The sequence below is a fragment of the Empidonax traillii genome, unplaced genomic scaffold (genome assembly GCF_003031625.1).
Source record: "Empidonax traillii isolate 1590-97213 ecotype Southwest subspecies unplaced genomic scaffold, ASM303162v1 scaffold34:size3740991, whole genome shotgun sequence".
Classification (NCBI taxonomy): domain Eukaryota; kingdom Metazoa; phylum Chordata; class Aves; order Passeriformes; family Tyrannidae; genus Empidonax; species Empidonax traillii.
In genome coordinates, this window is record NW_020955227.1 from 2,070,280 (window position 1) to 2,092,347 (window position 22,068).

Here is a 22,068-nt window from a genome sequence, read left to right on the forward strand (position 1 = left end):
GGATAATGAGGAGATGGATAGAGGGATGCAGGGGATACTGGGGGGTCGGATGCAGGGGGGATGGATGGCAGGGGGATGGATGCAGGAGGGACCGATGGGATGGGTTCAGTGGGGATGAATGCAGGGGGGATGGATGCAGGAGGGACTGAGGGGATGGATGCTGGGGAATGGATCACTCACCTGTCGACATTCTGCTGTGGTCCAGGCACAGGAGTACTTAAGGCTGCAAAGGAAGGGCAGGATAAACAACTCAGCACATCAGGGACACACAGGTCACCAAGTGTTTGCAGAGAAAAAGGGTCTCCCTTTTTGGCCATGATGGTGCCCAGCTTCATGTCCCAGCTGGGCGGGGTGGGACCGAAGACACAACCTTCGGCTTGACCCTGAAATAGGGAGCTCAGGATTTCTGCTTCCATAGCCATCACTTACCTGGCTTCCAGCAGTCACCCTCCGCATCCGGCTGCGGCGAGGGCTTCCCCGTGCCGGGTGACGCGCCGTGACGTGTCCGGCTTCCTCCCCTGCCCTGCCCACATCCCTGTGCCCGGGGTGCTGCCCAGCAGCCGGAAACCCCTTTGGGATGCCCGGTGCCACCAGTACACCGAGTGATGGAGGCAGCACCTCCAGCTCCCCACGGGCTGCTTTTAGAGGGGTGCCCTACGACCTAAGGAGCGGGTTGCAGCACCCTATTGCACCCCTAGGACCTGAGGGGGGGCCTGGCCACCCCATGTGCCCACACCCAGCCCCGCAGCATCTGACATGCTTGGCCACGGTGCGTCACCCCAAACCGGCTGGACGGGGTGCAGGGATGGGGCATCCTGGGGCCAGAGGGGCCAGCGGCCGGTGACAGGTCGTGTTACAGCCTCGAAAGGGCAGAGGCTAAGAATGGCCGGGCTGAAACCGGCACCGGGTCACGTCCCCCCTGCTCTGCGGGGACGAAGCGCTGGGGCAGCCCCCGTGGAGTTTGGGGGCGCAGGACCCCTGGGTCCCTAATTGCAGGGGGCGCTGAGCCCCGGGATCGCTGCACCAGCCTTGGCAGGGCGGTGGGGGGCTGTGGTGATCGTGATGGGGGGCTGCGGGCAGCACTGGCCCTTGGTACGGTCTCAGGGCCTGATCCGGCGCGGTGCTGGTCCCACGGGCGCAGGGTGAAGGTGATGTGGAGGTGATTACTCCAGAGGACATCGAGGGGTGCTGAACCCCTCCGCTGGGGGCTGGCGAGGGGGCTGGGCGGGGGGGTTGCAGCGTGGCCTGGGACTCCCCAACCAAGGCCATTTGCGGGCTGCTCCCCGGGGTGCTCCCATCGATCTCCCCCCACCCCCAGCTCCAACCCACCTCCCCCCATCCCATCGGCACCCAGCTCCCCCGGGGACCCCAGACCCAGGGCCGTGCTGCTCCAGCACCGGTGCAGCCCCTCCAGCACCCCTTGCACGCCCCCAGCAAAGCCCCCCCACCCCGCTGAGCTCCGCTCCCCCCCGTGCCCGGCCGGTGTCGCGGTGCCCGCCCGGGACCCCCGGGGGTCTGGCACTGACCTGGACCCGCCGCCGCCCGCGCCGTGCCCGCGGTACCGCTATTTATAGACCTCGGCGGCGCGCGGGGCACGCCGGGAGCGCGCGGCACCGGCAGCGCGAGCGGGCGGGCGGGGGGACACGGGGGGGACACGGCGGGGACACACCGGGGGGGACTAGGGGGATGGCGAGGGGACACGGGGCACACGGCGGTCCCTGCGCCCGCCCGCGCACGGAGAAGGATGGGCGGGGGGATGCGGTTAAACCCTGCGCGGCTGGGAGTGAGGGTCCCCCCACCGCGGGGGGAACCTCCATCCTGCTGGGTCTGGGGTCCTCAGGGCTCCCCGCTCCTCCTCTCCCAGCCTCTAGGAGGGGAGCGCTGTTCTCATCGCTGTCCTGGTGCTCCCTCCCCATCCCGTCCTCATACCCCTATCCCCATCTATGTCCCGATCTCTGCCCCTGATGTCCCCATTCCTGTCCCCATCCCTAATGTCCTCATCCCCGTCCTCATGTCTCCATCCTTGTCCCTAATGTCCTCGTGTACTCATTCCATCCCCATGTCCCCATCCCACCCCCACGTCCCCATCCAAGTCCCTAACCTCCCTATTCCTGTTCCTGAGGTCCGAATCCCATCCCCAATGTCCCTATCTAAGTCCCTAATGTCCTCATGTCCCCATCCCATCCCCACGTCCCCATCCCCAGCTGACACCCCCTCCCTACCCACCCCAGGGGGGTTGCGGTGTTCTTGTTAAGAGCTGATTATTGAGAGATGCCTCTGACTGAATTAAGGTGCAAACAAGACCACATGCTGAAATCAACAGTATAGATTTTATTTGACAATAAAATGTGAGGTAGAGAGACAGAAATAAAAAAAAAAAAAAAAAAAAAAAGTGGGTAGGGGGAGAGAGACATGCAAAGAGAGAAAGAGATCAAGCAGAAATATAGGCACCACCTGGATCCATCAGTGTCCTGCTGGTCCTTCTTCATCCCAGGCTTCTTGATGGCGGGGGTCCTGAGGTCAGTGGGTTTCTGGAGTCGGTGGGTTGTGGTCAGTGGTCGTGATCTCCCCCTGACAGAATTACCTTTTACCCAGCAGGAGCTGATTTCAGCACAGTTACTGAGTTGGTTTTCCTTGTGGACTCTTTGTATCCATCATCAGTGATACACTCTTTTCTCTCTGGGCTTTGTTTACCACCCCCTAGTCTGAGACAAGCCTATCACCTTTATCTTGTCTCAGGTTCCCCTCACGGTGGCATAACTCACAGCCCAAGTTCAAGGCACATTCAGGGCGGTGGGGGGGGCTTTGGGGGTCGCAGATGCCATCTGTGCCATGACCCGAGTGGTCTGCGTTTGACAGGTGATATGCACACGAGCAGTTGCCCCACCCCACAGGTTGCCAGTGGGAATCCTTGCCTGGATACATTACCAAGGATATTCCAGCCAGACCTCGCCAGGCCCGGAGCCAGCGCCATCCTGCCGCTGCATTTTGTGCCCACCTCATGGCAAAGTCCTTCTGTGGCAACAGTGTTTGAGACAAGCAACTGTGATCTCTAAGTCCTTACACTTACCTGCCCTTCCTCCTCTTCCCCTGTGGCTGCAGAGACCCTGACACAAGACCCCACGACCCCAGAGCAGGTGGCTGGGGGTGACTCAAGGTGTGTGTGGGGGTCTCAGCTGCCACCCACACTGGGGGTAGGTCAGAGATGGAGTCAGCCAGGAACTGGACACAGATCCCACCTGGACACACCAGTCCCTTTTCCACACCCTCCTGAGTGCCCAGGGACAGCTCCACTGCGGGCTGGAGGTCTCAAGACCCGCTGTGATGGCACCACTGTCAGCCCCAAAAACCCACCCGGAGCCAGGGCCCAAGGCAACAGACTGCAGCAATATTTATTCCTGTACAAACCATTACAAAACACAGGCACCCCGCAGCTTCCCCCCAGAACAGAGCCCTGCAAAACCCCAGCCACAGCCAGAGGGAAACTGAGGCATGGAGCCCAGCCAAGGTTCAGCACCCAAACACATCATATTTAGCTGTTTTCCCCAAATCTCCTCTCCGCTGCTAAGATATTAATAACAAAATCCAGCCCCAGAGTGCCAAGGAGCACCAATACCCCCCATTACCTACCCACTTCTAATTGTTTATAAGCAGCTACTGCTGGCCCTTCGTTACCATTAATGAGCAGCCCCTGCTTGTTCCTTCGGCCAGGAAACCCAAACACAAACTCTGGGACCAGAAGTGGATAGAAAAAACGCCAAAAACCCCGAAAAGCTCACAAAAATCCCATCATTCAGTTAGAAAAGGTTTTGGCAGTGAGGGGTGCAGCGGTGCTGGGAGGGAATGGGTGTTTTCAGGGTGCTGGGGCAGCAAGGATGGCAGTGCCACCCTCACGGGTTCCCACCAAAAACTGTGGGGTTCTGCTGAGGGAGGGGTGACTGAGGACTGAGACTGGGGGGCTGAGGGGGGCTGAGCTTCAAGAGGGGGTCCTTCCACTCAGAGAGTTGGGGGAAACAGTCTCTGCAGTGACCCCAAAAGTGATGCAACCCCAAACTGAGCAGAGGTGACCCGGCACCCTTTTGCAGGCTCGCAGGGGCTGCAATGTGCCTGGACCAGGGTGGGGCAGGATCTCACCCCCATGTCTCCTGCCCGTGGAGGGGGGACACCCCAAACCCTGCACTCACCACCTGGCTCCCCCAAAAACCAGCTCAAAACCCAAGACATCCCAGGTGCAACGGGGCCACTGTGCATGACGGGGGCGGTCCTGTGGGAGGCACCCTGGCTCCCACCGCTCCCAGGGGGATGCAGGGAAACCCCCATCCATCCCCGCTCCAAAGGTCTGCCCGGCAGGCGAGGGGGCAGCCCCTAGGGCCAATTGGGGTGGGAGAAGGTGATGTTGTAGAGGCCGGCCCAGCTGGCAAAGACCCTCTTCTCGGTGATGAAGCGATGGTGGTTGCCCTTGCGGCTCCGCTCGTTGTGGATGTAGGTTGTGCACTCATCGGGGCCCTTGGGCTCGTAGTAGTGGTAGGGCAGGCGGCGGGGCGGGGGGTGGTGGCTGTGGTGTGCAAGAAGCATTTGTGTGAGCCCCATGGTGGGGCCAGAGGGCCATGGTGGGGGGCTCAGGGGTCTCCTTACCCGCAGTAGCTGGGTGGCACCATGCCATAGACGTGGACGGCGTCGCACAGCTCCACCGCGATCACCATGGTGAACCACCCAGTGCTGAGCCACGAGCGTGACTTCTCCCTGGAGATGGAAAAAACGGGGTTGGGAAGGAGGACAAGGGTGAGGTGGTGTGGATAACAGACACACCAGCATCCCCAACCTGCCCCAGGGACCCCCAGCTTGGTGCTGCAGCAAATGAAGCAGCTCCAAGAGCCAGCTCTCCTTTGGGGACCTGGAGAAAGGGGGACACGGCATGGGAGGTGGCTCCAAGGTACCTGTCCTTCCCTGTCTCCCCCCGAAACAGGTCATCAAACTGCTTCATGCGGCCGGGGGACACGACGTAGGCCGTCATGTTGGGGAAGGAGGCACAGACGCGCTGGATGATCTTCAGGAGGCTCTTCTGCATCTTGATGGGTGGCCCCCAGAAGATGAAGATATTCTCCGGGGTCTTGTTGACGAACTCCTGAGGCCGCTTGAGGACACGGTAGAGGCTGGAGTGGGCCACCACACGGAAGCTGGTCTTGTTGCCCACATCAGCCTCGTAGCCCGTGGTGGGAGCGTCGTTCATGCGGATGGTGCACTCGGCCCCGTCGATGGCTGTGCCTAGGTGGGTGCCCAGGAGGTGGCTGGAGCTGGTGACAATGACGCACTGGTGGCAGCGGGCAGTCAGGGTCTGGCAATGACAAATGCTGTGAGCAGGTGACTTTTGGTGTCACCGTGGGCAGGGCATCACTGTCCCCTGCAGAGCCACAGTCCTGAGGAAGGGGACAGTTTGGCTGGATGTCAGCAGAGGGACAGACCCTGTGCCCGCCACCGAGGCCAGGCCCAGGTCGTACCTTGTTCCCACAGACGGGCAGGTACCCGCTTTTCACTCCCCACTTCTTGAGGTCGGGGGGCCGGCGGGCTCTGCCCCGCAGGCGGCTGTAGGGGAAGACCTCGCTCCCATTGCCAGAGCTGTAGATGATCAGCAACATGATCAGGGCAAAGAGGACCCCCAGGGCGGCGGCTCGTTGGCTCTGCAGGGGGGGGGAGAGCGTCAGCCGCTGCCCCCACCCACCTCATGGGTGTCAGCACCCACCCCGCTCCCATGGCACCTCCAGCAGGACGCCTGGTATCCCCAGGGAGGTCCCTGGGGTGGTTCCCTGGCACTCACCGCGTTGCCACTCATGTCTTTGTGCCAGTCTCAGTGCACGGTGGTCGCCGGTGTCCCGTGAGCAGCTGCAAGGCACGTGGTCAGCCCCAGCATCGGCCCATGGGGATACGATACTGACCTGGTGGGGATACCAGAGGAGACGTATGTGGGATGAGTTCCCAGGTCTCCTCCCTTTGAAGGGGAGGACAAAACCCTGGAATCGATTCAGGGAAGGGAAATGCTGCGGGCAGAGGCCAGGCAGGCTCTGGGGTGCAGAGAAGCCACGGCTTGTGCCGGCAGGATCCCTGTCTTGGGCTGGGCTCCAGGGAGGATTATCCTCTGCTAGTGGGGCTGAAACCGCTCAAACCGCAGGGAGGGTCAACCTGCTGCTCGTGCAGTGAAATCCCATTAAAACAACAGCCGTGGAGGCTTGGATAAGGAGGGCACGGACAGAAGTGAGACCTGCCCAACTCAGTGCATGCACAGGTTTGAATCCAGCAGAGCTGCCCAGGGCTGAGGTGTGTGGGGCGAACCCCAGAGCACCCCAGGGATCCTCTCTAACCTCCACTCGAAACGGACTGACCCAGTTTACTTTTGTGAGCTCTGGGTAGTAAGTCCCAGCCGCTCCTGGAGCGCTTGGAGCCAAGTGGAAATTAAAAAACCCTGAAGCCTCTTTACTAATTGCACTGGAACGAAAATTATGCAACAGCCTGGGATCAACGCCTCGGGGGAGCTGAAACCTCGACAGGCTCTCAGGGCCGGGGCTGGTACCCGGGAAGGTGCCAGCCTGCCCGGGAAGCCCAGGCCATGTGATGCTGGGGGCGATGCTGGGGGAGCCTTCGCCGTGCGGGGGCTGGGGAGGCTGTGGGACCCCCCCCTCCCGGACTGCACTTCTCTCCCTGCATAGCTCTGGGGCCATGGGGGACCCCTCGGAGGGGACTCCATGGCGGGACCCCTCGGCCTTACCTGGTGGGGGCTCTCATGGGGGCTCCGTCACCTCCTGCGCCCCGCGGGCGGCGGGGGCTGCCCGGCCCCTCCGGCGGGCTCGGCCATGGCGGGGCCCGGGGCTCACATCGCCGCTCTGCGGGAAAGGGCTGCTCCAGACCCGACCCTCTTCCCCCACCGGGGGTCCCCCAGCCATGGATGCGAACCCCGGGGGTCCCTCAGCCCCGGATGCGAATCCTCCCCCGTCCCCCGGGAAGGGGAAAACCCGCCCGGCCCGGGGCGCGAACCTCCCGCCGCTCCCACGCCCGAGTCCTCCCCCGCCTCGGGGTGCATTCCCCCCGTCCCCGGCAGCGGCGACACGGCGGGAGCGGGACCCTTCCCACCCCTCCATCCCCCGCGCACCGGTCCCAGGGGCGGGGGCCGCTCCCCCGCCAGACACGGAGAATTCCGCCCCTGCACCGGCTGAACAGGCCCGGAGGGATGCGCGGGGTGCACCGACCGCTCCTCCCGCCCCGCAGTGCGCTGCGATACCGCTGCCGATACCGATATCGCTATCGATACCGATACCGCCGCCGATAACGATATCGCCGGTGCTACCGCCCAGGCCGGGTCCTAGCGCCGCCTTCCCGCGTTGGGGGGAGCCGCCGGGTCCCAGTGCCGCCCTCCCGGGATAGGAAGAGCCACGGGGTCCTAGTGCCGCCCTCCCGGGATAGGAAGAGCCACGGGGTCCTAGTGCCGCCCTCCCCGCTCCGGACCCCGACGGAGAAGGCCGGGGATGCCCCCCTGCCCTGCCCGCCCGGGGTGTGAGGATGGGGCCAAGCGCTGCCCGGCAGCGCCAGGAGTAGCTCGCGGTGCCTGACCCAGCGCATTGCTGGGATGCCGCGGCCTCCCCCGCGCTGGCTGGGCAGAGCAGGACCCCTCTCTGAGGGGTTTCGTGGGGCAGGGAAGGAGCTGCCACAGTGTCCTGCTTGCAGCCCAGCAGAGCTGAGCCCTGTGAGGCCAAGGATCAGCCCAGACCCAGCACCCATCCAGCGGAGATGCAGCTGCTGGTTCCCAAATAACCTCAACTGCTTTCAGCACCCTCCTCCATGCTCAGGCTCAGCTCTACCCCCTCATCACCTCCCCCTTATTTATAGCCTGGCAGTGGAGCTGGGCACCAGCAGCCCAGTGATCAGCTGTCGTCTCCCCTGTCCCCACATTCATCAGCCACGAAGGGGCACAACAGGGGGCACCACTGAATTAAAAACACTTTTAATAGCCACGTTTGCTTTGGTCTGAATCCAAGGGCACTTGTGACAAGGCAATTTGGAGCCCCCAGGGCACATGTGGCTCCAGGGCTTCTCAGATGGGGGATGTAGGGGGCTGCAGGGACCTGCCCAAGCACTGAGCAGCAGAAGGCAGCAGGATGAGGGAGCCTGAATTCAGCTCCCTGCACTGGGTTTCAGGGCACAAGTGGAACAAGGACCACAGTAGAGCTTCACCTCTGGGAGAGGCACCACTTTGTGGCCCTGGCAGGGCTGAGTTCTCCTGCCCCATGTCCTGCTAGAGCCCAGCAGGGTAAATGTTTATTCTGCATTAAATATTCTTCCTAGAAGACTGGGCAGAAAACCTTCGTGGTCATCCTGCGTCCATACAGGCAGACGTCTGGAGCTCCATGGGGCTCCATGGATCCAGCTCACACTCCCCACGCACCAACATGGGGGGTCCCAGCCCACCCACCAGCTGGGGGAACAGGCCCTGCCGCTGCAGAGATGGAGAATCCCTGCTCCAGGGCTTGGCAAAAGGTGTTCAACTGTGGCACTGGCAGAGCCGAGACACGCTGGTGCAGGATGAGAACTGCCCCGCCGCCGGGGTCCCTGCTGCCTCAACTCGTGGCTGGCGCCCTACCCGCCCGCCCAGGACGGGTGAGTGAAGACTATGTTCCTCCTCTTGGCCCAGCGGGAGAAGATGGCCTTCTCGGTGATGAAGCGGTGCCCGGCGCGCCGGGCGCGCTCATGCATCAGGTACATCTTGCACTCATCCAGCCGTCCTTTCTCGAAGTAGTGGTATGGCACACTGGAGTGGTTCTTCTCCCTGGCAGGAGGGCATGGAGTGGGTGTGGGACCTGGGGGGACACCAGACCACCCCCTGCCTGCCCCCACAGCCCCCCACACACCTGCAGTAGCTGTCGCTGACCATGCCGAAGACACGGATCTGCTCACACAGCTCCATGGCCAGGATCATGGTGAACCAGCCCGTGCTCAGGAAGGAGCCAGATTTCATCCTGTGAAGAATGTGTAGAGCGGGTGGCACAGTGCTGCCAGCCTGGCTGGGCTACGGGTGCCTAGTGTGGGGGGAATGGGTGCCACATCAGGGGGACCCGATGGGGGCCCTCAGGAGCCAGCAGTACCTGTTCTTCCCTGTCTCGTTCTGGAAGACGTTGTCACAGTATGTCATCTTCTCCTCAGTCAGGGTGTAGATCTGCAGCTGGGGGTACGTCTGCGTCACCTTCAGCAGCGCCTGGTAGGTCGAGCCCACCTTCTCCCTGTTCAGCTTCTTTGCTGGCCCCCAAATGATGTAGAGGGTCTCCTGGGACTGCTGGAAGAAGTAGGGCTGGTTCCTCAGCAGCAGTGGGACACTGGTGTGCGAGACCACCCGGATGGTGTTCCGCGCCCCCACATCCTCCTCGTAGCCGGCAGTGGGGGCGTGGTTCATGCGCAGGACACACTCCTGCCCGTCGATGGCCTGTCCCAGGTGGGAGCCCAGCATCTGCCCCGAGCTGGACACCACGGCGCAGTGGCGGCACAGCGCTCGCTCCAGCGGCTGTGGGGAGATGCACCGTCAGCTCCCCCTTCCCTTCCGCAGTGGCTGGACACACCACAGCCCCTGTCTGCCCTTCCCTAAAGAAGGGAAACTGAGGCACGGGTGGGTCAAGCTGCCCCAGCGCTGCCCCTATCCCTACGCACCTTCCCGTCGGGAACGCGGCTGTATCCCTGGAAGCTACGGAGGGTGGATGCCGCGGGGCTGCCCTGCTGCCCCGGGGCCCCGCAGCAGGGCTGCGGGCGGGCGAGGGAGGACAGCAGGATGTACAGCACCGCCACCACCGCTGCGCACACCAGTGTGAGGAAGAGCCGGACCTGGAAGCAGAGCGAGGAGGTTTCTCCGGGCCTGGCCACGTGCACCGGCCACACGTCGGATGCCGGTGGCCCCGCGGCCATGCCGGGGGCAGCCCCTCGGAGGATGCGCCGGGCCCGGCTCGCTTCCTGCAGCGGCGATGCCCGCACGCCCCACGGGCTCCGCGCCGCCCGCGGGCACCGCCAGCTGCGGGCTCAGCCCCCACTTCAGCATCGCTTTCGGGGCGAGCGGCCACCCGGATGCTGGGGGGGTCGCACTCCCGTCCCCTCGCCTCCCGTCTCTTCAGGTACTCACCAGCGTCTTCATCCTCGAGGGGCTGGCGGGTCACCGGGCAGGGTCTGGGGGTCCCCCGCAGGGTGGGGGCTCGCACCCTGCATGCGGAGCGAGCTCAGCAGCGGTACTCCCGGGGAGAAGATCCCCGGGGAGATCCACCTCCACCCTGTCCCCCAACGCCCCGGTGTCCCCCCCTTCCTCGCGCCGGGACCCCCCCGGGGCCGGAATCAGGACCCCCCCACCGCACCCCATGCCCCAGATTCCCCCACTCGTCCAGTATCCCTCGGGCCTCCGCGGGTGCCGCCCCGCCGGGCAGGGGGCTGGGCCGGGATGTCCCCCCGCAGCAGCGCCCCCGGTGCCCGGTGCGGGTCCCACTCACCGCGCCGGGAGCCCCCAGGGAGGCCGCCGGCGGCTCCCGCATCCCGGCCGGGCGGGGACCGGAGCTGGTGGGCCGTGGCGGGGCGGAGCCGAGAGGGCACTGCCGGGGCCGGAACCGGCACCGGGACCGCCCCAACCGCCCCGCCCCGCGGCCCGGCTGCTCCCCGGACGCGCCCACTCGTGTACCCCCGTACCGACCCCTGCCTCTCCTTACTGTGTGCCCCGGGACCGGCCCCCCATGTCTCTCCCCCCACTCCTGCTCTGCCCTCTCAGGCTCCACTCCCGCCCGGGGGTTCCTGCAGCCCCCTGTCCCCAGCTCCTCTCAGCTCAGTGCACCGCCAGCTCCCAACCACATCGGACCCTGGAGAGCCCAGGGAGCACAAGGATCCGGAATGGCTCAGGAGCGGGGCCGAGGCCAGTGACCCCTCGGTGCCCCGGGCCCCATCTGATGGCCCTGGGGGCCACCTGTCACCTGCAGCCCCTCTTGCCACGGTCAAAACACACAGTACCTGAGAGATGTGTCCCCAGAGTGAGCTGCAGCCAGCCCGGGATGGGACACTGGGCTTTAATTTCTCCTACTGCTGGTAAAGAAATATGAGATGTAACCTTGAAACCGCTCCGGACTCCGTCCTGCACAGGCCTGGATCGGGAGGAAGAAGGGACACTGACAGGGACATCACGGGGCTTCTGCACAGGAAGCAGTGCCAGGGGGAGGGGACATGTCACTACTGAATTGTTCCCCCTTTTGCCTCCCCCTGCCCCAGCCCAAACCTACCCTTGTGGGGTAGGCTGAGCCCCGGAAAGTGGGTGAGGGGCTGGGAAGGGCAATGAGGGGTTCCTCACCAGGAGGAGCACCAAGGGAGAATGGGGGGATTAGGATTCAGCCTAAGGGAGGCAAGAGCAACAGCCTGGCACAGGCAGGCAGCCTCTGCAAGAGCTGAAAACAAACCTCCAGCCAGAGGTCATTTTATGACCTCTCCTGTGAACCATGCAGTGACTCCTGCAGCCGGGTTCAGCCCAAGATGTGTGGCACGCCAGCCACCAGCATCACACAGTGGAAGGATGGGACACAGGACACGTTGCTCTCTAGAGATTTCTAGTACATGTAAGAAGGGTCAGAGCACCCCAAATCTGCTCCCAGCACAAGGCTGAGTACACCTGGCCTGGCCTGGGCCAGCTTCTCTCTGGTGTTTCCTTGCCTGACCCCACCAGCAGGGCCTTACCAGCAGGGTGTCAGGCACTGCCAGGGCCACGCAGTTGAACCCATCCTGGTTGGCCTGTGACATCCCTTGGCACGGGCAGAGGACAGGGACTGAGACCTTGCAGACCTTTATTGAGGGTGACCCTGCTCGCTGTGATCCAGGGGAGCTGCCAGGGGAGGAAATCCCACAGGGGAAGGATGGTGCCACTACGCCTGCCCACTCATCCCCATCCCCACGTGGAGCCTTGTCCAGGGCAGGAACCCAGCCAGCACTGACAGCTGTGATGGGAACTGCACCCAAACAATTCCCTGTGATCCAGGACGTCTCCTTGCCACCCTCTCAGCCGGGTGACTGCAGGAGGGGATGCACAGGGCAGCACTGTCCCTGCATCCTCTGCACACCCAGCCTCACGGGGGTCCCTCTTCTGAAAGGTAAGAGCCCCCAGCACCATGATTAGCCCTGCCAGCAGCAAATGGAGAAGGCAAACCTGCCCTTCCCAACCCCAAAGTCTCATTTCTTCAAATTTGAATCCAATTCCCCTCAATGAACTGTATGTAAACGTTTAAAAAATCGCAGAAGGAACTAACTACTGGTCAGGGCCAGAGCAGAAGGGAAGGAGTGCCCAGGGGCCACGCAGGGCAGCCCCAGATGGGGAGAAGGTCCCTCAGCAGGGCTCTGGTCCCTCTCTTGATGAGCTCTGGATGAGTCCTGCTTCCCTTTGGTCAGTAAGTTGTAAACTACAGGTGGTTTAGTCTCTGTTGGAAGGAACGTGGGAGCAGCTTGGGCACCCTGGAGGAGGCGTCTGCCCAGAGCTGCAGGAACAGTCTTTTCCTGGCTACGATGCCACAAGCTGGGCACCTTCTCCTCATCTCAGCCGGGCCTTCAGTCCGATTTCTTGGCAGGTTTCCTGCTCTTCCACATCACAATCATTATAAAAACACCTGCCATGAGAGAGAGAGAGAACAGATTCAGCCAGAAAACTTGTAATTCCAGGTGCTTCTGGCAGTGAGAAAGAGAGCCTCAGCTAAGAGAGCAAGAAAATTCCACTGCCCAGAGGTTCAAACAGCCAAAGTCACACGCAGACACACCCCTGAGTCCCTGGGCCAGGCTAAGCTGTGGCAGCAGCCACACAGAGTGTCACGAGTGTCACACATTAGCTAAGCCCCAAGCAACCCTCTTCTCTCTTCCTAATTTAGAAGTTTCTAATTAGAACAGAAATAACTCTCACCTATAAATAGCAGCAGCAGCAGCCCAGCCACCACGGGGATGATAACTGCATATTCCCGGGGCAGGAAGTACTGGTGGATCCCATGGTCGCTGTCGATGAAAGGCTGCAGGGACACAGAGGGGGGTCAGCAGGTGGGCACAACACCAGGGCACGTCCCCAGCACCTGCAGCCTCGAGATTTTGGGAGCAGGATGGAAATATCAGTGACGTGCCTAAAAACAGGGTGCCCTGACCCACACGTGGCTCTGTCAGTGCTGTAGGGGCCACAGTGGGTGGGCAGCAAAGGCTTTGGCGTTCAGTGGACAACGAGAGAAGGCTACCAGGGCTGGCACAGGGGGTCCCACAGCCCTGGGGGCTCAGGGTGGGCACAGCTGCTGGTGCAGGGCAAATCCCCCGGCTCTCTGCCTTGCAGAAGGGAGCGGCTGACAATGGCTCTGCTCCGTGGGGATCCCGCCAGGATCCATCAGTGTAAGGCTCTGGACACTAGAGAGCAGTGTGAGGATTCCTACGTAGAAGAGAGTGCATCTACAGCTCCAGGACTGCCGGGAACACCAGCATGGCTGGGACCACTGGCAGCACTGACACAGACCAGGGCAGCAGATGTAAGAGGGGAATTCAAAACCCTCAGAGTTGGAGGAGAAGCTGCCAGGAGTTCGGACATCAGCCCAGGGCTCTTGCACCTGGAAAGCTCATGAGAAGTTATTTCCAGGATAAAAACACAGCTGATGTGTCGTCTCTCAGAAGTGGGCAGCCTCACGATCACTTTTCCAGAGCTCTGCATTCCCTAAGTTCTCCTCCTCCCTATCAGGCTCCAGATTTGTTAAGGTTCATCTCTTTCATGTTTTCCTCTGTCTTCTCCAACAAGAACCATGAATCTGGGGGATGCAAACATGGACACTGATGATCACACCTCCATCAGGGCCAGACTTCAGCTCTCCCCAGTGAACTGAATGAGCCCCAGATCCCACCCTGGCTGGGCTGGCCTGTCTCAGAGCAGCAGGTGAGCACCACAATTGATATTTGGTCTCGGCCAGGCAAGGCCAGGCATACCCAGAAGGGACAAGGGCTGTGCCAGCATGCAGAGGAAGCTCTGCCCTGAAATTTTTAAGCCAGAAGGCAGGAGTCCTTGGGGTACATGGACACATCAGCACCTGAACAAAGGCTGGGGAAACACCTGAGCGTGGAGTGACTGTGTTATAATGGCCAGAGGAGACCCGTACCAGCACGATGATCCAGAGGGTGTAGTAAACAAACAGAACCAGGCTGAAGGCGACCAAGCCGAACCCAACCAGCTGGTCCGTCGCTGTGGCCTGCGAAGGGAGAGAAAGAGTCAGAGCGGAATCGGGACGGCAGCGCCCGTGCAGAAGCTGCCGATGGCACCTGACTTTTGTTATGTCACCGCGGGGAGGGGACAACCAGGGGATGGGACATCCAGGGGATGGGACATCCAGGGGATGGGACACCGCGGGGCCGGGGCCGCTGCGGCGGGACAACCCAGCGAGGGCTGCAGGGGCCGCCCGGTCTCTGTAACTGGGAGTCCCCCGAGCCAGCTCACACCCCGCCTCCCCGTCCCGGGCCACCCAAGCACCGACCCCGCCGACCTCGGGAGGCGGCCGGGCCCGGGTTCTCCGCGGGGGCGGAAGTCACAGGGACGCCGCGCGGGCTCCCGGCCGCGATTTCAGCTCAAGTCCCCCGTAGTGCCGGGCCGAGCAGGGAGGGTGCGGGCGCGGGGGGAGCCCCGGGAGCGGGTGGGGAAGCCCCGCGGGGTCGGTCCCCCCTCACGCCCCGCGGCCCTGCCCGCACTCACCATGGCGCCCCGGCCGCTCCCCGCCAGCACCGCCCCTTCCGGAGCTCCCGCCAATCAGCGCGCGGTCCGACAGCTCCGCCCGCCCCGCGCCCGGCGGTGACCAATCAGCGGGGGCGGTTAGGGGGAGCGCGGCGCTGGGCGGGGCGTGCGAGAGGCCCCGCCCCCTCCTCCATCACTTCTGAAATCCGGGGAACTCCCCCAAATCCAGGGAATTCAGGGATTACTCGCGTTCGGCGCCGCCCCGAGCCTGGCAGGGGGTTTAACGCCTGACGGGGCAACAGCGCTCCCGCTGTCCCTGTCCCTCCTGTGGGGGGGGACTCAGATCCCTTCCACAGCTCCCGGTGTCAGGGGATGGGTCTCCTTCGGGAACAGGGTGCATCCCGCGGGACACGGACAGCCTGCGGCCCGGCCGTTCCTCCAAACACACTCGCAGGGAGAAGGGAGACCCAGCAGCGAGGGACACAAGGGATCGCATGGCTGCCTCCCCTACCCGAAACAAGGGAAAGGGGGACAGAGGGGCGGCTCTGGCACAAGCCAAGAGAACCCAGAGAACTCCACTCCCTGGAGCCTGCGGGGCTGTGGTTCCTTCCCCGAGGCCAGCCTGGGGAGCAGGGGGGATCAAACAGAACCTGGCTGGGATACAGGATTCAGGAACAAGGGACACTTGCTGGCCACTCAGCCAGGTCACCTTTCCCTGGGAGTGCTGCTTCCACGGGACTGGTGATGTGCTGCCAGCTCCCCTCTCCATCTGCAGAGAAGGGCTGGCAGGGATCTCTGCTCCCAGCCGCCAAAGCAATCCTAGAAGGAAAAGCCAAATCCTATTCCAAGCCCCAGCATGCCCTTCTCAACCTCCTGCTTCCTCAGCAGACATTTAAATGCATTTCAAAAACAAGAAACAGAGCAAGGAGAATCCATGTGAAGTACCAAAAACCTTTATTTTTTTCCCCCCAAACCATAACAACATTTGACATTATATTGATTTCCTCATATATTTGTTATTTCTCTACGTTAGGAACCAGATACAGAAAATACAAACACGATCTGTTGAATCAAAGACGGCACAGCATTCCGTTAGAAAAAAAGAAACAAAAAAACTAGAGGAGCAAGATAAAAATGGTGAAAAATAGTCATTCCCTCCAGCCCAAACTTTCCAAGAATCATCATCAAAATAGAGCAGTGGAAGTAGCTTCTCTTTCTAAACGCACTTCTGCTTTAAGAAAAAAGTTAGATTCATCTTTAGATCTCAAAGTAAAAAAAATGTTAAACTATCTTTTCAAGCAATTTTGGAAGTTTGCATAGACCCATTCCCTTTCCAAAAATATCAGCCATCTCTCTTATAGAATCTGATACAAATCGAGTGCGCGCCTCAGCCAAAGGTCACCAAGCTCAATTCACTTTCAAGAAAATAAAACACCATCTCCCCTTTCTTTCCCCCTCCCTCCCTCCCCCCACAAAAATACGGGCTCTGCCGTCACTCCTTGTGTTTGAGAGGCAGGTCCCGAGGCTCAGCCGCACCCCTCGCTCGGAGCTTCACCCAAATTCCTTTTCATTTCCCAGGTTTCCACGTCCCCCAGCGGGGCGGGGGCGACCGTGGAGGGCATTGGGCTTGGATGGCACGGGATGGGGGGGACTGATGGGCACAGCTCTCAGGAGGGGAGTGTGTGGGGGGAAATTCTGCACTTATCACCCCCCACACACAGCGAGGAAGTGGCTTTTTAAAGGACAAACAGCTGCAACCAGGCAGTGTTTGTAGGAACTTGTCCCTGGGGACCGGCCTTGTCCACAGGGCTCAGTCACCGGGGCAAGAACTCAGCTAGAGACCAGGTGGGGCAGCAGGGCCGGGGCAGGAGGGGCAGAGGGGGGTCTGCAGCCCCCGGGTAAGGCAGCGAGGAGGGAAAGGGGCCCCTCGCCAGGAGGGGGTTTATCCGAGGTGCTCTAGCGTACCTGGAGTGAGGTTTTCCCAGAGGATCCCGGCGGCGGTGCAGAGCCCAGCTGCGCTACCGCGGGTTTAAAAAGAAAACAGCAACGACAAAATAAATTAAAAAAAAAAAAAAGAAAAAAAAAAGTCAACCCCTCCTATTCAGATGAGAATGAAATACCTATTTCTTCAGGTCTCGGCCTGGTTCGGAACCCTCTAAAAACTGAAGCAAACGTTTAAAAGGGCTTGTTAACTTTCTGCAGGGGGCAAAGTGATGTGGCAATGGGGGAGAGGGGGAGAAATCACACGCCTGCTGCCCATCGCTCCAAGGGTCAGGACATCACGAGGCCCCCACTCAAGGTGCTGACCATACAGAAGATGATGGAGGAGCAACATCCTTCTCCCCCTTTTTCCAATCACAATTTCCAATTGAAACCCATCTCCTTCACCAAGTCATGGCTAAGCCTATTCTTTTGGACATTCACTCAGTTTTACACTGGTTTTAAAAAAAGAAAAGTTAGTAAAAAAGTTACACTAATTTCCTAACGCTTTGCAATGGGCTTCCACCAACTAAAGGTCCAGAAACTGGGAAAGCAGAGCCCACACATTTTGCCTGGCCCCTCCAGACTGGAGCAGAGAGCCAGCTCTGCCCTCCAGAGCCAGCCAGGCATGAGCAGCCCCGCTCATCAGCATCAGAGACCCAGGGGATGCAGAGTCTCTCCAATAAGGTCCTTTTACTTGTTTAAGCCACCTCTGAATCCCCTGAGAAGGGGAACAATGTGGAGAAGAACATCCCCCCCCCCCTCAGCCCCCCTGAAATAAAATATCAATGAAACAATAATGCAGTCAAAAAAACACCAGCCTGCTGGGTTTACATAAAAAAAAAAAAATTCCATAAACTTCACAACAAAAAAAGAAAAAGAGAAAAACCCAAAGGAAACTAGCCAGCGGTTTGGGTCTGGAAACTGATTCACTTCTTAAATGTTCAAAGTCCAACAAGGAACAGGCGGCAGCGATGCCACAAGGAAAAAAAGTGCTCATGAGACGCAGCTTCCCGAGGCAGCGGAGAGTGTGTGGGACCAGTGACCCCATGGCCACCACCACCTCAGATGCCCATGGCCAGCCAGGAACCAGCAGGCATTGCTCATGCAGCAGGAGCTCTGCGTGGGATCTAGAAATAGGAACAGACTGCTCTTCCTCCCTCGGGGTGTGCTCTGGGTGCTCCAGCCCTCTGCCAGGCTGGATGACCAGGACTGCTTTCTCATCCAGAATGACGGGTAGGAGAGCTAAAAAGCCACATAAAGACCAGGATCTGTGGAATCAACAATAACAGGGAGACAAGGAAGAGATACCCTATGAGACACAGCCATCAAAAACACAAGCAGTGATGTGCCAAGCCACGGGGAAGAGAAGCCAAAGACGTGCTGCCCCAGGTGGGCCACAGCGATGTGATGGTTACGCCTCTGCCAGCCTGGGGAGATGATACCAGCTTTCCAAAAAGCTCAACTGCTTCTCCTCTTGCTTTGCTGGGAAGAGATTCCTCCCTCTGCCTCGCTGGGGATTTCGTGACATGCCAAGCTGCCAGTGTCTCAGAGCAGCCGACTCCTGCCAGTGGAGGCCAGAAGAATGCCCTGGGATCCCAACTGCTCTGACAGTGACTGCCATTGTTTTTCATGGGAACAGAAGCAATGCAGCCGAAGTGAACTGGGTTTTGGCCTCTTTCCTGGATTATGTTTGCTCTTTTCAAGTCCCAGTTGGATCTGATTTCCCCGAGGGGCTTCGCTGGCCCCTGAGGAGTAGCAGGGGCTCTGTGCTGACCCTCAGCTCTGCACAGCCAGCCACAGACAGGGCAGGAACACCCGCTGCTGTCTGAGCCTCCTTCTGCCCTCACCCTGACCTGAGCAGAGGGTCAGGCCAGGCCTGGTTTTCTGGCAGAGCCCCAGGGAGAGAGAAAAGCAAGCAGTTCTCTCCTTCCTGCAGACACGCAGCACCCCAGGAACAGGGCAGGATGCTCAGCAGCCTGCTGGCAAGTGCTAAACCTACCCAGGCTGAATGAAGAAGGGATCACCACTAAAAAACACCAGCAAGTCTGAAAGAGCTTTTGTTCTAAACAGACTCAAGATTCAACAAGTTTTCCCTACATTAAAGCAAACCAAGGTGTTGGCTGTACCCTCTTCTTACCCTAATTCAAATTTACTTCCCCTTGAAGGGAAAGGGTGAAAAAGATGCATATCCTATATGTGGTCTGTCCAAATACAGAAAGAAACCTCTTAACTCAAAGAGAGAAACTATCAAAACAGAGTAAGCAGCTGTACAGCTTTGCCACACTGCTGAGCACCCATGCACTCCCCATGCAGCATCCTTAACTAGAAGGGTGAAAAAAAATGATACATCAAGGCTCTTTCATTCCTTGTTTCTCATTCTGCCAAATTCCCTTTTCCTGTAGCTCATCTGCATGCATTCTGGCCACAGAGACCACAATTAATCCTTTTTTTTTTTTCTCCTTAAAAAAAAAAAAAAAAAAAAGGCTTTAAAATAATTAAGAATTTGAAGGACAACGTGATCAGTTACGAGCCTTTCCTTGCTGAGCAGGATGAGTGTGTGTCTGTACATGTGCACACACACACACACACACACACACGTGTGCCAGAGGAGGGCACATCCCAGCCAAGCCCACGCGTGTGGAATTGCTCCGAGGGCACGGCTGTCGAGTGCTACCACAGTGCACTGGCAAAAGAGGAATGGGCACCACACAGAAATAGCTTATCAGCTGAGAGGCTCTGCACAGGAAGGGCTGCAAGCACAGCCCGCTGTCGGCCCACAGCGGGGGCTGCACGGATCCTCGCTGGCAATTCGGCTGCCAGGAGGATCTCCGAGGGGGAGCTGAAAGGGAGAGACATCTCAGCCGCACACTGCAAGGAAAAGAGGCAGCTAAAGCGTTGAACAACTGCAGAAACCAAACCCAAAGAAGAGCAATTGAAAGATCAACCAGAGAACAGTTTGAAGCCTTGTCAGAAGAGTTCACTCGCCACGGAGCAGGTAAGAACAGCTGCTGTGGCTAATGCAGCAGCAAACACCCATTCTACCCTTGAAGGCAGAGACAGTGGCTTCTCACCAGCCCCAGAAGGAACCAGCTCAGACACAGATCTCTGCTGACAGGGCAAGAAAGGCCAACCAACACCGAATCCCTTACTGGCCCGGGCCAAGAGAGGCAATCGACATCACCACCACAACAGAGAGACCACTGCAGTCAACTGCACCCTGCTCTGGCCCAGGGGAGGGCTGTCAGAGAACCGTATTCTTTTCACAGTCCAAGAAGGGCAGTTCCCTTCCTGAGCCAAAGAAAAAAAAAAAAAAACAACCCAAAAAGAGAGGCTTTGTATTCCAAGCTCCAACAGTACTATTTGCTGAATCAGTCCAGCAAACGTGGATTATGCTCCTGGAATAATGAGTAGAAGCCTCCTCCAGGTAAAATCTGTAACCTCTAAAGTGCTCCTGCTAATGCTAGTTGATGACCATTCCCTTCCATGCCCAGCAGTGGAAGGGCTACTGCAGTCAGTGGTGTGACGAGCACTCGCATTTAACCGTTCATCAACTCCCAGCTGGATTGCGGAATTTTTCTGAAATGCACTTTTGGGAAGTATTTCCTATGAGAAGATGATGTTTGGGGGTGTGAGGGTAGGAAGATGAGGTGTACACCACAGCATACCTTGTTCAGTAAAACGTTTGCCTTGGGAGGTGATGTTCCCTTGCAGAGTCAATGGAATAAAGCATCCTGCAAGTGGCCATGTCACCATGTCCCCAACAAGCAGCTCTGGGTTTGGTTAGAATGGCTTCCCCCTCCCCCAAGTGGTTTGAAGAGTTCACAGTGGTATAACCCAACGTTCTGGGGAGACAGAAGCTGAGAAGTCCCCCGCTGCAAGTGAATGGGTGGAGTGAGGGATGGACACGAGCAACATCCTCCGGGACTAGCCCAAGGATAAGCCCCACAGACACCTTGCATCTCAGCAGGAACAGGGGGAAGGCAGGCACTGGAAGGACCAGGAAGCAGAGAAGGATAATGCCAATGCAGGGAAAGTGCATGTTCTGGAGTGGTCTTGGAGTAGTTCTGCAGTGCAAACGTATGGGGAGGGGCATGGAGAAATCCCTTCTGGAATTCTGCATGAAGAGAGGTAAAGGTTGGCATCCATGTGGCAGCGGACTGGGTAGGGGGCCTGTGTCCAGCAGCTCTACCCTGTTCTTCACATTTAGTGGGTTTCAATCACCACTGGCTCGTAAACTCCAGACGAGACCCTGGGGAGGCAGAGGGGGAGAAGTGGAGGGAGGCAGGTTATTTTCCGCAGTCACTCTGAGCAAGCAAGTTCTGATTCAGAGCTCTCTGCTCACAAACACCGTCCTCTAACCCCACACAAAACCCTGCAAATCACGAGTCAGCCTGGCTGGAAGTCAGCCCTCGTAACACAGAGCAGACAGAGACGTGGCAAGCCAAGACCAGAGAGCTGGAGAGAGCTGAGTGTAACACATGAACCCTTCCAAAGGACAGAGGAAAGGGGGGGAGTATCCCATCCTGCACAAAGAGCCTGCATTCCTGGCTTTGCTGTGCTCTCAGTTCTGCCACCAACTCGACACATCTTTGTATTAACGTTATTGCTTTTTATTTGTTCAACTCAAAAGGTGCAATAAAGGCTCAAAAGGCAACTGGCCGAGGCATTGTACTAAGAGCTATTGTGGCAAGAAAAAGTTTTATTGCTTCAGGAGTCTTTCATGAGAGGACAAGCCCTCCACGATTATGGAGGAGGCAGGGAAAAGGGACAATAAGAGGCAGGGACAAGGGACACAAAGCCAGGCTGCTGCCGCAGTTTTGCTGCAGGCCAGCAGGAGGCAAAGCTCCCTCCTTCAGGAGCGAACGGGAACCAGCCTCTACCATTTTGTCCTTTCACTCCCTACTTCTGTTCCTGGGTCTAACAATTAGAATCCCATTATCCCTGTGAGCTCCTGCTGAGAACTACATTCATACTCCAGCCCAGCTGTAGCCTGCCTCCATAGGGATCTCAGGGGTGTTAATGTGGGGATAAAGCCACCATGTAATGTGTGGTATTTAGAAATCTCTCCTGCAGCAAAAGGTGGAAGTCTCCTGGGTACAGAGAGCTCACCAATTCCCCCGAAGACCCTCTGTCTGCCAGGCTTTTGGGAAGCTTACCTGTTTCCCAGCTGAATTCCACTCAGCGTAGTTGTTCCATCTCTGCTCACAAACAACCTCAGGTTACTGTCTGCAGAGAGAAAAGCAACATAGACATTAAAATCCAGAGGTACCAACCCTGCCAGGTGCTCCCCTCGCAGACACACTGCACAGTGGTCAGCACAGAGCAAGTGTGATTCTGTGGATACATGTTCACAACTTTCTGGTGGT

The 22,068-nt window shown here is 59.1% G+C and overlaps 5 protein-coding genes across 9 annotated transcripts in view; all 5 read right to left on the reverse strand.

Annotated features, from left to right (window-relative positions):
* Window positions 1-193, reverse strand: part of AK1 (adenylate kinase 1) — a 4,372-nt gene extending 4,179 nt beyond the window's left edge. The window contains exon 1 of the mRNA XM_027877840.1: window positions 181-193. Coding sequence (XP_027733641.1) covers window positions 181-190 — 10 coding nt within the window. The 5' untranslated portion in view covers window positions 191-193. The remainder of the gene's footprint in view (window positions 1-180) is intronic.
* A 3,174-nt stretch (window positions 194-3,367) lies between these two features.
* Window positions 3,368-7,377, reverse strand: ST6GALNAC6 (ST6 N-acetylgalactosaminide alpha-2,6-sialyltransferase 6). Of its 5 annotated transcripts, none has more exons than XM_027877834.1 (7): window positions 7,283-7,377; window positions 6,761-6,875; window positions 5,816-6,145; window positions 5,499-5,678; window positions 4,938-5,335; window positions 4,636-4,743; window positions 3,368-4,555 (listed from the first exon to the last, which is right to left on the reverse strand). In XM_027877834.1, exons 3-7 carry the CDS (start codon window positions 5,828-5,830, stop codon window positions 4,366-4,368), a joined length of 891 nt encoding a protein of 296 aa, XP_027733635.1. In that variant the 5' UTR covers window positions 5,831-6,145; window positions 6,761-6,875; window positions 7,283-7,377; the 3' UTR covers window positions 3,368-4,365. The 5 variants fall into 5 exon arrangements, with proteins under 5 accessions (XP_027733635.1, XP_027733639.1, XP_027733638.1 ...); XM_027877838.1 differs by having other exon boundaries at window positions 5,816-5,880; window positions 7,142-7,351; XM_027877837.1 differs by having other exon boundaries at window positions 5,816-6,008; window positions 7,142-7,351.
* Window positions 7,378-7,974: 597 nt separating this feature from the next.
* Window positions 7,975-10,523, reverse strand: ST6GALNAC4 (ST6 N-acetylgalactosaminide alpha-2,6-sialyltransferase 4). Its single transcript, XM_027877841.1, has 6 exons — window positions 10,506-10,523; window positions 10,148-10,224; window positions 9,685-9,855; window positions 9,129-9,541; window positions 8,895-9,002; window positions 7,975-8,812 (listed from the first exon to the last, which is right to left on the reverse strand). Exons 2-6 carry the CDS (start codon window positions 10,157-10,159, stop codon window positions 8,623-8,625), a joined length of 894 nt encoding a protein of 297 aa, XP_027733642.1. The 5' UTR covers window positions 10,160-10,224; window positions 10,506-10,523; the 3' UTR covers window positions 7,975-8,622.
* Window positions 10,524-11,819: 1,296 nt separating this feature from the next.
* On the reverse strand, window positions 11,820-14,827 carry DPM2 (dolichyl-phosphate mannosyltransferase subunit 2, regulatory). Its single transcript, XM_027877842.1, has 4 exons — window positions 14,741-14,827; window positions 14,154-14,243; window positions 12,935-13,037; window positions 11,820-12,647 (listed from the first exon to the last, which is right to left on the reverse strand). Exons 1-4 carry the CDS (start codon window positions 14,741-14,743, stop codon window positions 12,589-12,591), a joined length of 255 nt encoding a protein of 84 aa, XP_027733643.1. The 5' UTR covers window positions 14,744-14,827; the 3' UTR covers window positions 11,820-12,588.
* An 829-nt stretch (window positions 14,828-15,656) lies between these two features.
* The window catches only part of FAM102A (family with sequence similarity 102 member A), a 38,172-nt gene continuing 31,760 nt past the window's right edge, over window positions 15,657-22,068 (reverse strand). Inside the window, exons 11-12 of the mRNA XM_027877843.1 lie at window positions 21,859-21,928; window positions 15,657-20,951 (exon numbers count right to left, since the gene is read on the reverse strand). Of these exons, the coding sequence (XP_027733644.1) occupies window positions 20,906-20,951; window positions 21,859-21,928 (116 nt within the window). The 3' untranslated portion in view covers window positions 15,657-20,905. The remainder of the gene's footprint in view (window positions 20,952-21,858; window positions 21,929-22,068) is intronic.